Source organism: Prinia subflava, chromosome 7 (assembly GCF_021018805.1).
Source record: "Prinia subflava isolate CZ2003 ecotype Zambia chromosome 7, Cam_Psub_1.2, whole genome shotgun sequence".
NCBI lineage: Eukaryota > Metazoa > Chordata > Aves > Passeriformes > Cisticolidae > Prinia > Prinia subflava.
The window spans coordinates 36,783,327-36,795,453 of record NC_086253.1 but is presented as its reverse complement, the minus strand read 5'-3'; the positions used below and the strand labels follow the sequence as shown (position 1 = coordinate 36,795,453).

Below are 12,127 nucleotides of genomic sequence, written 5' to 3'. Positions count from 1 at the left end.
GAAGGGAAAAATGGAATTACTAAGAAAAGGTCAGCATAAGTCTATGAGGAAGCTTTTTTTTAGGTTAAATAAAGGAGTCTAACTACTAAATTTCAGGTTAGAAGAAAACAAAACTGGTGTATAGAATGCTCAACTAAACTTTATCAGGAAATTATAAGAGAAAGAATTAATGCTAGAGAAAGGATAAGACCAAAAACCCAGCAAAAAGTAATTTTTATTAAAATAGAAACAGAATAAAATAGAAAGAAAATAGAGACTTTGATTATGCATTTCTGGAAGAAATTTTGTGTGCGATCATACAAAACATTTGCTCAAAACTAAAGCCAGATTGTTAGTAATATATAAAGAAGAGATCATCTTACTACAATATGCAAGTTACATTCACAATCTCCAAGGGCCAGATTTTCTCATTCTACTCTGAAACAAAGCTGAAGTGACATAAGCACCCATTGGTTTCAATTTGTGGTGTACAACTCTCTACAGGCATGCAAAATAGAACCCTAGATCATCATCCTCTAAAAGTTTGTTGCTTCCTTCCTGGGAATGGAACAGTTGAGTAGAGATTTCTTGCAGAACACCTAAAAAGCCATACAGAATTCTCAAACTAATAGAAGAAGAGCAAAAGCAGCACAAAACACACCTCTGCTCTATGAATCTTGTAACTTCCTTGAAATAGGAAAAGATCCAGCATAAGAATTTTAGTAATCATGAAATCTTTGAGTACAAAACACGGAATTTTTACTGCGACTGATGGACAAGGTTTCTCCTCAACATTGTTTGGGGTTTTTTTATAACCTAATTTTTTTCTGTCCAAAACTTCTTTCTTAGAAAGATTTTTGGAGATGCAAATTACAGAAGAGATCAGGAGCCTTGTCTGAAGAAGGCAAAAGCCTCACTGGAACTAATGCAGAGTACTGTGCTGACTTCTAGTGGAATTACATTATGGCTGTTGTACAGTTACTGAATTGTTGTATGGTTATTGAATTTCCAGGCAACCTTCTTTAGCATTAAAGAGTAAAAAGTTGTGGCAAAGGCATATAACAGGATTTGTGAGTATTTCATTAGTACAACTATAAACTTGGAGACATACAAAGTACTCATGCTGTAAGACAGACAACTTGTTACTGTATGTACAGATTGGGATCATAATAGTGAATTTATCCTTTTTAGATATCCTGTGGAACAAACAGTTAGTTTTACATGGCACATAAAGCATATGTAGCAATATGGATATTACATATAAATTTATGCTTTCCATTTTATCTGTTTGCAAAGTGAACTAAGACTAAAGGGAAATAAAGGTAGTTAAAAAAGAAAAAAACATTTCTATGGAGATGAACCACCTATAGAAAAAGGAAAAAATCACAAGACATGAAGGGATTACAGCTAATCTAAGATTCCAGTCAACCAGGAAGGAGAGCTACTTAACACAGTACTAAATAATACAGATGGCTGCTAAAAAGTAGGATACTCTATTTGCACAGGAGAAGACCAATAAATTCTTTATGTAAGATCACTCTGCTAGTGTTCGCATGCACTGCTATGAATTTTCCAGATTATTCCACTGTGGTGCTCTGTGGTGCACTGTGGTGTGAATTTCCTTATTAAATTTCATAAAATGAGGACTATGTCTTTGCAGGTAATTTCCAAATCGTAAATTTTACTTACATAAGTTCTCACTGCTATTGCCTTTAACAGAATACAGAAAAGTGGACTACATAATATAGCGGAGTAGGCAGTAAATGTGATTTTTCAGCACTGTATAATCCTGTAAAGGTCATGTTAATATTTTTTGCCATATTTGAGGTATCTGCCAGTGATACCAGATCTAAAATTCTGTGTTCTGCATATAATATTTATTTATTATAATATTATTTAATATACTGTATTTGTCCAGTGTTGTTGCTATTTAATGTGAACCAATTATTCCAATGAAATAAAAACCGTTCTCCTTAAGTAAACTACATCTTCAATGACATTGTACTCTGGTGGTTCCTGCCAATTGTGGGTCAAGGTTGAATATTCAATGCAGAGGTAACTTCAATCTTCAATGTCAGTTGCTGTTTCCAGACATGCTACAGCACAGGCCTGCATAAATTAGTAATTATTTAATACAGAGCCTTATATTTTTTGCTTTCCATAACACAAATAGTATTAAAAACATAATGTATGTTCAGATTTAAAGAATGCCAAGCTTTTGTAAGAGATCAAAAATGTATAAGGAAAACCAGACGACTACTATTGTGTATTAAGTAGATGCCTTACACAGAATCATCACACAGTCTAATGCAAATGTTTATAAATATAACATTTCATATTAGCTTTCCTTTATTATGAGTCACATTGTAATAGCTTTCACAGTATTTCACTAATACAAGTGTAGAAATATTTACGATAACAGTAATATTTAAGTGCTAGCAGCATTTAACTTGTGATAGCAGCAAAGTCAACAAAAAAAAAAGACAGAAAATCATTACATCCATTTATCTACCTCTCAAAACATTGGTTTTTTTATCACTAAGAGGGGAGATATAAAAGATTCTACACCATTTTTTTGTTTGTTTTACTCAAAAGAAAACTGTTGTTCAAACATATGTATTCTACAAAACCATACCATCCTAATAAAACCTGACTGTACTCTAACAGAAATTCATCAGCAAGCATCAAACTTGGCAGTACCTGAAACACAGGTTTTACATTGTGAAAGGAAGGAAATTTTTAGACCTAGGAAGATGGTACCAACGCAGTGTCTATGAAATTTTCTGTAAAGAATACAGTGACAACAGATTTACATATTGCAACCTCATTTAGTTTACTATTTGGTTTCACACCTTTAAAGGAAGTGAATTCACAATGACCTGAATTAGCTTTGACTCTAGTAGGAAAATGGGCTTAATGTTACTATCAGGGAGATTTCTTCCTTTTAGACTCTAAGAGCATGATTCCCTTGTTCCATGGCCTATATATCACAAACATGTGACAGATGGCACTAACTGGCCTTGTGTTCTAAAGAGAAAGAACTGGAAAAGGACGCTGTTGGGAAATACACAAAACATACCTTGTGCTGCTGACTTTCTAAATCTTCTTTTGGAATTTGTTCCAAACACCAGAAAAATGTAAAAATCCAGCTCATGAGATACATGCTTGATGATCATATGTCTGCTTCTGCTGACTTTGTAATCTTCTCAAAGTCAGTGATTAAGTAAGAAAAACTAGTTATGCCTGGTACTTTTCAAAGAGTGTTTGCTGCATTTGATTAAGTTGTTAGGAAAATAGCTGAATACCACATTCACCTCAAGGTGATTGCTCAGTTTTAGTGAAACCTACAGAGCTGTTAAACTGACAAAGTCAGCAACATAAACCATTCACCTCTTGCAGTTAAATATTATAAAAGCAGTTCTCAGGATATTTTAAAGCATCATATGTACTTTCTTAGGCTTCCTTTAGATCACAAAGCATTAAAATAACTACTCTACAGCCACTGAAAGAATCCACATCCCCCCCAAAGAAGCTTATGACTTCTGCAAATTCCCAGACAGGCATTCCTTCACTTAGTGGGGGAACGGGTGGAGGGAAACAGCTACCATTAGAACAGTGATAATGTTGATAGTGAAAAATTCTGGAACTATGGGATATGAAACTTCACAAAAGTCATTCAGAAAGCCATATAATTAGAGGTTAGGCCCAGTGAAAAGGTCACATACTGATAATTACAAATGTTTTTTATAGCCATCCAATTTATTAAAAGTTCATGGATTTAAAAGTGTCTAAAGAGAGAAAAGTCTACCATTCACCTGTGTGATTTTTGATTATATGTTCTCTCCATAAGAATACCTGTCTATATAGCATGTTTTCTCATGAATTTGAACACATTTGATTTATAGCAGCTTTCAAGTATTTAGAATAGTTATTTTACCTTTCTCCCCTGAGGAAATTAAAGTCAGGAGCTTTAAAAATCTGGTGCTTTGAGACAAAATCCTTTTTAAAAAAAATATTTTTCTTAGAAGTTTTTGGGTTTCAAATATTATTACAGGATACTTTCCCCCTAAAAAAATCAAACAAAAAAACCCACACACTCTACCCTAACCAGTGTCTCTCTAGGTTGCCTCCATAACTTTGGAATTATTGACAATGAACATTCTTTTAACTTGGAACAAAAACCATAAATTTGAGAAAAATGCATGTAGCTCACTGGCATTTATAGAATTCAAATGACAGCTGCAAAACTTGCTCATAATTTTTAAATACAAATATTTACTACTTGTCAATATTTCCACAGCAGATATGATCTGCAGGTGGTATATACTCTTCGGATTCGACAGCAGTCCAGGGAGATGGAATGAGGGACAACTCTGCAAGACCAGCACTCAGACCACCTCTTTTATTACACAGGGTTATTGCTCTTGGCTGAATCCGCAAGGGCTGAATGCTCCAAGGGAACTTTGCTGTCTATTGCAGGTTTGTAGTTAATTAATCTCTCCCAAGTGTTGAGGCATCATGTGGAGTGTGGGCAGCCCAGAGCAGCCCCAACTTCATGGGCAGGAGAGGCTGTGTTGAGGGTCTGAACCCCTCTGGCTTCACTGAAATGTGGTCCTGGACCATGGGAAAGCTGACAGGGGAGGCCCTAGGAGAGGCCAGGGTTGTTGATGTCCTCAGGACATTGATACAGAAGTTTCTGAATGGCCTCGTTGGATCTAGGTATTTTGGCTTTTATTTTAGGCATTTAGAGGGTGTTTCAGATTTTGTTCATGCCTTCATTAGGCCGTGCTTTCTCTACAGGGGTCTACTGCTTCTTCTAAATTACATTCAGTAGCTGCATTGACAGAGATAAAAGATACAGGGGGCTTGTGAGTTGTGTATTTGCATTCAGAATAAACACTTGTGAACACAGTTAGAACAGCATTTCTCTCTTGCCACCCACATAAACACCTTTCAGATAGGAATTGATTTTTATGCTGAAGGACATTTGAAATCCAGCATGCTAATAAAAAAATAGACAGAAACCACAAGCATGATTAAACAGAATCTAATCCACTTCACTCCACTGCAGCATCAGCCTGGTACATTTATCACAGAAGGACAGACCCCAGGCCAGCCTCAGACACTTCACAGCACTAGAAGCATTAAGAGCCTGTATTAAATAACCTTTAAAAATTACAGCTGAGTAGAGCACACTGCTAGATTTTTTTGAAGTTCTTATAATTTTTAATCAGAAAAAAAAAAAAAAAAACCCTAGGTTTTATTTCCATGTCAATATGTATTGTTTTAAGAATGTAGGCACTATAGTGTTTATCTCTACTTACATATTATTCTTTCTGGTTTTTGGTCTTTCAAAAGTATAATTACTATACAGCTTTTGTACTGCCAATGGTTAATTAATACTTGTGAGAAAATATAAAGGATTTATTCTCCCTACAAACTTATTTCATAAGCAGTGTAATATCTACTTAAACAGGTAGAAAATTACCATTCAAATTTCTTTGAGAGTCCTACAGTTCCCAGCAATGCCTTATCTGCGTTTAGTCAAAATTTTTGCTCCTCTTGACTTTAAGACAAAAGTTTAGATATACCTTTCAATGCCGAATAAAAGCAAATTTCATTACAGTAGGTCTGCCAAAGAAAGAATGGTTTTAATATCTCTTTAGCTAAACAAAGAAAACAAACAGATCCAAAAGCTACTAGCTAAGAAAAACAAATGCCAGGGCAGAAAAAATTACCTTTACAATTCCTTAATCTTTCATGGTGAATTATATGTATTTGGACTATATTCCCTGACTGATACTTTCACTTTAGTATGTGACAGAGAGAAGCTGGAAAATGTGCTATGAAGAGAAAGCATTGATTTGAGGCTGTTCTGCACTAATAGCTTCCTAGGGACTAATAAAATAAGTTAGAGCCTAATAAAATGACTGATCTTTCATTCAAGATAACAGTGAACCTTAGCCACCAAGTCGAGCCAGACTCATTATTCTAAATGACAATCCAAAAAGGCAAAGCAGAAGATACATCTTGCCCTTGACCCACTATATACAAGGACATAAAAATTCCTTGATCCAAAGAAGAAATTTTAATTTGGCATAGCAGTGATGTACTTATTTGGTCCATGCTCCCTTCTGGCTACTAATCCCACAGTGAGTACACCTAAAATTTGCAGAGAAGCTTTGGATAGGATGTCAATAACATAACCCAAGAAAAGCTAGGAAATTTCAGATCCATTTCTAGCTCTCATGCAAACAACATTACTCAGTCAGATCAAATATACATATCCTATTCATTTCTCTATGTCAAACAATGAATATAAGGGAAGAGTAAGAGCAGACAAGTCAACAGGATAACGTCCAACACTAGCCTAGCCTTTGTGACTTTCTGAGCCAGATAAATCTGTGTGTCATCAGAAATCATGAATGGATTTGTTTTCTAAGATTATCCAGTCTTCCCTCGAAGCCATAAAAACTTCTGGCATTTGTAATATGCAAACAGGTTTATAGTTTTGCTTGGAAAAAACTGAAGTACTTGCTCCTGCTGAATCTGGTGCCTACTACTTTCCTCTGAAATCTCCAACTTTTTGTTCTGTAATAGAAAGACAATCTAATATTGCATGTCTTATTCATAATACTGTGAATTTACAGACCATGTGTGTAACAGTTCCTAATCACCCTCTTTCTAGACTGAAGAATCCACCTATACTCATTTTTAACCATGTATCTTCTGTCCTATAATCCTTCTTTCTTTACATTCTTTGAGGCACCAAAGTTGTGTACAGCATATATGATATGAGTGAAAGATGGACTTATACAATGGCACAAGGATGTTCTCTGTTTCACTTTGATTTTTCCACTTGGTGGTACTTGATTTGTTTTTGATCACTGCTAAGCCCTGAGATTTTTATTATGGAGCTATCCATCATAAGAGGTCAATGTTTTTGATGATCAAATCACTTCACTTTTACGAAAAATATTCATGAAATAAAATAATCATAAATTTAAGGATAGGTTTCTTCAGTTTTAGTTACAACCATTATCAGCCATATAAGAATTTGAATTTCAAATATCTAAGAAAGTCATATTTTAAAGAGACAATTTAAAGATACAAGAAAGCATTTAATTTTATTTCAGCATACAGTAAGTTATTTTTTAAATGTAATAAATTTAACCAATAGAAGCTGATGCTCAGCAAAATAAAGGTCTTCCAGAAACAGATTTTCAGAAATAGGAAAGCATGAAACCTTCAAAACAGCTTAATTCTAGAAAAGCCAGAGGTAATAGAATTTTGACATTTCAAGTCTCAGGGATCTGCACAACTCCTTGGTTGCTTCTTTACAGTGTTTATTCCCAGAACTGTTACTTGTTGCACAAGTCTGCTTTACCTATTTAGAGTTTTGTGGATATTGGGGTTCTGTTGTTTGGTTGGTTGACTTTTTAAATGCAAGGATGCATGGAACAGATTTATCACTATTATATGAAGTACATTTTAGTAATTAATTAAAACTGTGAGATATTTAATAGTATTACAAATTGCTTGTAAATACTAAAAATATCAGCTTAGTCAAAACTTAATCTGCTAAGCTTATTCAAAACATTTTTTTCTGTGATTTGAAAAATTTGATTTTCTTGAGTCAAATTTATATCCCTAGTGGAATTTTTCAGCAGTTTTAAAAGGAAACTATTTAATAGAACAGCAGACTTACAGGGTAAAGGCATCAATAACATCTCCTGCAGATCTTGTCATCTCAAAGTAGGTTTGCAGAATGTTGACGGTTCCTGAAAGTGCTTCATGCCCACAGCCACAGAACAGTGCAACTCCAGCATAGAGCAGGATAGTAGCAATCAAAGATGCATAAGGAATGCCTCCCAGGCATTTGATGCAACACTCAAAACATCCTGAAAAAAAGAAAAAAAAAAATGCTACTAAATTATATCCAAAAAGCAAAAAGAATGTTTTATTCATGAGAAACACTTCTGAAAATTAAAGGCTGTAGCCCAAAGATAGTTTAGGTCAAGTATAACAACGACTGTCAGAAAACCTGTGAAAGGTTAATCCAGCTTCTGAGTTTTCTCAGTTGCTATTTGACCTATTAAATGTAGACATGCCATCTGATTAATAGGAAAGGTTAAACAGTTAGTTCCTTGCAGACCTTCATGTTTTTATTCAGAACAGGTTACAGTGTTAGTCCTAAGTTACACCTATATTCACAATTCCTGCTGGTCAGTTCTCTGATTACTGAAGAGGACTCTTAATAACAGGAAACCATCACCAAAACAAACAAACAAACAAACAAACAACAACCAAACCAAAAAAACCAAACAAACAAAAAAAAAACACCCCAAAAATCAAACAGAACTGCTCCTGCCTGCAACACCAGCTCTTTGTGTATCACACAAATACCTCACAAGAATAAATAGACATCCACCAAAAAGCACATAATTAGAAAAAATATATATTTGAATTTTCTCTCAATATATTTTACCCTGTGTGATGTTTCTTAAGTGAAGGTAATTGCTCTTGAGTTATAAATTGCCAGCCTCTTTTCCCACCATCACAGTGTCTAAACCAGTGCCCAGTTCCACAAAAAAAAAACATTTCTTCAGTAAGTGTGCTCAAGTTTCTGGCACTGCCCTGCCTAGTTTCATGAATGCAGCATCTCTGACTCCTCCAAATCTCCTCAGTCCCATAATACCTCTTACATCCCAAGGAACCCTTCCTACTGCCTTCTGAAGGGACAGAGAAGGTGGGAACCACTGGCTGAGAGAAGACAAGCAGGCATTGACTCAATAATCAGAAGCTGTGTTTTCTCCTAAAAACTACCAGTTTATAGCAAAAAGGACCTGAATAGAAAACAAAGTGAAGCATATAGATTTTAAATATTTATACAGACAAAGACCAATTAAAAATTACGTATAAGATGTTCAACAGGTGTGAGTCAATGTTGCAAAGGCTTTAGGCTATGCTAGATCATAGTACCAGAGACATATCAAAAGAAAAAAAGCCATTCTTTAAAGACAGTATGTCTACTTTCATTCTGTCTAATTCTCAAACGCAACTTTGCTACGTAATTTAAAATTTTGTCCCTTAATTTGGTATGTTTCTATTTCCTTTAGCCTAGACAAGCAAAGTATTAATTCCCTCTGTATGTTAAAACCTTCATTTACTGCTTTTAATGAACAAATATTCAATAGCCATATATATTTCTTTAGCATTTATATATCTATAAATCTATATGCAAGATTCCCTCAAGAGAACACAGTTTAAGCCATTTTCAAATATGTACATATATTACCCATGTAGAAAACCCTTGCTATTTTGTAAATATAAGTAATATTATGGAAGGCAGTATTCAAGTGGCTGGATAGCTCCTGGTAAAAAATATGGTACACTAAACATATAAATACATATAAACTAAAAAATATATACTAAATATATAAAAGGCAAAATAATACCCAAGTATGCATGCCAGTTGTATAAAAAGAGAAAGTTATAACTTGAGACTTCTTCTGTTTAAAGATAATTTAGTGTATCAGAGCCAACTGTGAAATGCCAGTGGTAAAATGTGTAAATGCATACATTTAAACTGCTGCCAAAGCCTTGCTGAGTAACCTGTTGTACAAGTCACCCACCTCCAGCATTCATCACACTGTGGGTGTAACACCTTCCAGACTTTTAGATGAGAGCATTCATTTCCCCACCTTGTCTCTGAGCCCATACATTACTGGGTGAAGAGCAAATCGTCCTTGCAATTCCTGCCATTCCATCGTAGTGGCAGCAGGCAGCTCTCCCTCTTCAGCAGCACAAGGATTTGGATGCCCAGGGATCACTGAGTCTTTCTTCAGTGACAGACTATGGGGGTTTTATACCCAAGGGCTTCATGCTTTTAATCAGTGCAAGATCTTTGAAAAAATGTATACATGCTTTTAGAGTAATTAATTCTGCATGCAGATAACTGCAGGAACCTCTTAAAATTCCTTTGGTCCTGTTTTCTAAGATTACCCTTAATAATAACAACTGTGATTACTTCTTCAGTGTTTAAAAGACTATACAAATGCTAGGAAAAAATAATTCTACAGGAAATCTACTGTCTTAAAAGCAAAAGCCTAAGAAATACATATTTAAAATAAGTTAACTGAACAAGAACTACATGACAATACATAGTTACCTGACATCAGAGTTTATCACAAAACACCCATTGCCATTTTCAACACAGAATAAGGGCAGAAAAAGCCTCAGGAAACTAGTATCACAGTACATCTATCAACATTATATGACAAAGTAAAAAAAGAAGGGGAGAGATGACAGTAGGGTAAAAACCGATGAAATGGAAAAGAGAAATTTGTGTGCACTGTTGTCTGGGAACTGCTGGCCGTGCTTTACCACCTGAAGCAGCTGCACCTCAGTGTCTAGATCCAGTGAGAGTTGAGCACACACTCAGATGTCACAAATTCAGATATCATCAAAAACCCCAGTGAGTGATATTACTTGAGCTTTACTATAGTAAAACAGTGTAAAAGTATAGTAAAGTAGAATAACAAAGTAAAAACAGTATAAATGATAGATGCAATAATGTACAAATCAAGGAAAACTTTAATCAAAAAAAAAATTAGTTTCTTTCCCCCCATCACTTCAAAATTTGTAGAATAATAAACAAATTTATAGTTTGTGAAGAAGTGCTTCTATCCATCTCTTGCATTAAAACAGTTCATGTTTATAGGCCTTTGAGGGAAGCTTTTAGTGGTATATTTCACTAACTTAAGATTTTTTCATTCATAAAAATACTGGGAAAAAATTAATTCAGCCACATGAAATTTTCAAATAATCATATCTTGTCAAAGCCTTGATCATTTATTTAGCTCTTCCAAAGCCCTACTACTACCTGTCTCACTGCTTACTTCACGAGTAACTCCACAGTTTTCAGTGTTGTAAAATCAACTCAAAACTAAAGAAAAGCAATGAATCAGCACTACAACTTTAAAATGGATATTACACATCATTCATACACCATACAAGGTAATGTGCTATAGGTAATATCTGCTCCAATTCTTTTCTTTCAGCTGTTCAGAATGTGGAAATGGCTGTTTAATACCAGAACAATAGAAATGCTATTTTAACCTGCACAGTGATATTGAATCACCAGCCAGGGTGTGACTCAGCTGTGAGATGTGTGTGTCTGTGGGAGACAGGCAGTCATTCACCTCTCCCAACACCCTCTTCACAAGGCAGTTAACACATACAGTCACAGGAATAATTACTAGGGAAGATGAAAAAGGTTGTATGCTCCTTTGATGTTTGTTTTCATCTTCAAATACAGTTTTTCAGTATATTCCAAAGGTTTCACTCTGCACAATAAGCTTGTGCTATGTATTTCAGCATCTACCCTTATTATTTTGCTTATGTGTACAAATGTTTTTCCTTCAGGTAAAAATCTAAATCTTCTGGGACCTTGTGTCTTTACCAAAACCATAGCAAGTAATCAAAAACACTATTCTTTTTTGCAGTTTTCAACATGAAGGTCTGTACTGTTCTTTCTTTTCTCTATTTTATTAAAATAATTCCATAGAGAAAATTTAGTCATGAAATGCAGAGAAGGTGATGAGAAATTTTATTTTAAGTGGTTAAAATAAAACTCCAGATACTGGTTGTATTCAACTATCAAAATGCAACATATTAATGGTGCACTACATGCATCCATTTCCAGTCAACAAATATCTCACAGACAACTACCTCTTTGTTCCTCTTGGAACAACTATTATTGTCTACATCAGAAATATTCTTGATATAGCTATCCAAACTTCCTTATACAAGCAAATCTGTGCAGATCTCTTCTAGTTTCTGGGGTCTGGGTGTAAATATTCTATTATATCTTCAAGTGCATCAGCCAAAAAATAAGCTTTCTGTTTATACAATCTCCATATTAGGAAGGCAAAAAAAAATCTAAGTATCTAGCAGAAGAAGAAAATTTCCCTGTGATTTACCTCTAATTATGCACACAAATTTAATCACCACAATAATTTCTTTGTGTGTTAGTGATATATGAACTCTTTCTCCTTAGTGTAGATCTGGACATATAACTAACAAATAAAATCCTCAATCTATTTCTGGTAAGTATATTAAAAGAAAAAAAAAGATTCAGGACTTA

General features: G+C 34.6%; 1 protein-coding gene across 2 annotated transcripts in view; it reads right to left on the bottom strand.

The window, feature by feature from the left end:
- The window catches only part of GPM6A (glycoprotein M6A), a 116,268-nt gene that overhangs the window by 32,581 nt on the left and 71,560 nt on the right, over positions 1–12,127 (bottom strand). Inside the window, exon 2 of one of the 2 annotated variants that reach the window (XM_063402180.1) lies at positions 7,688–7,880. In XM_063402180.1, coding sequence (XP_063258250.1) covers positions 7,688–7,880 — 193 coding nt within the window. Of the gene's footprint in view, positions 1–7,687; positions 8,923–12,127 lie in introns of those variants that run through there. The other variant, XM_063402179.1, reaches the window with a different exon arrangement.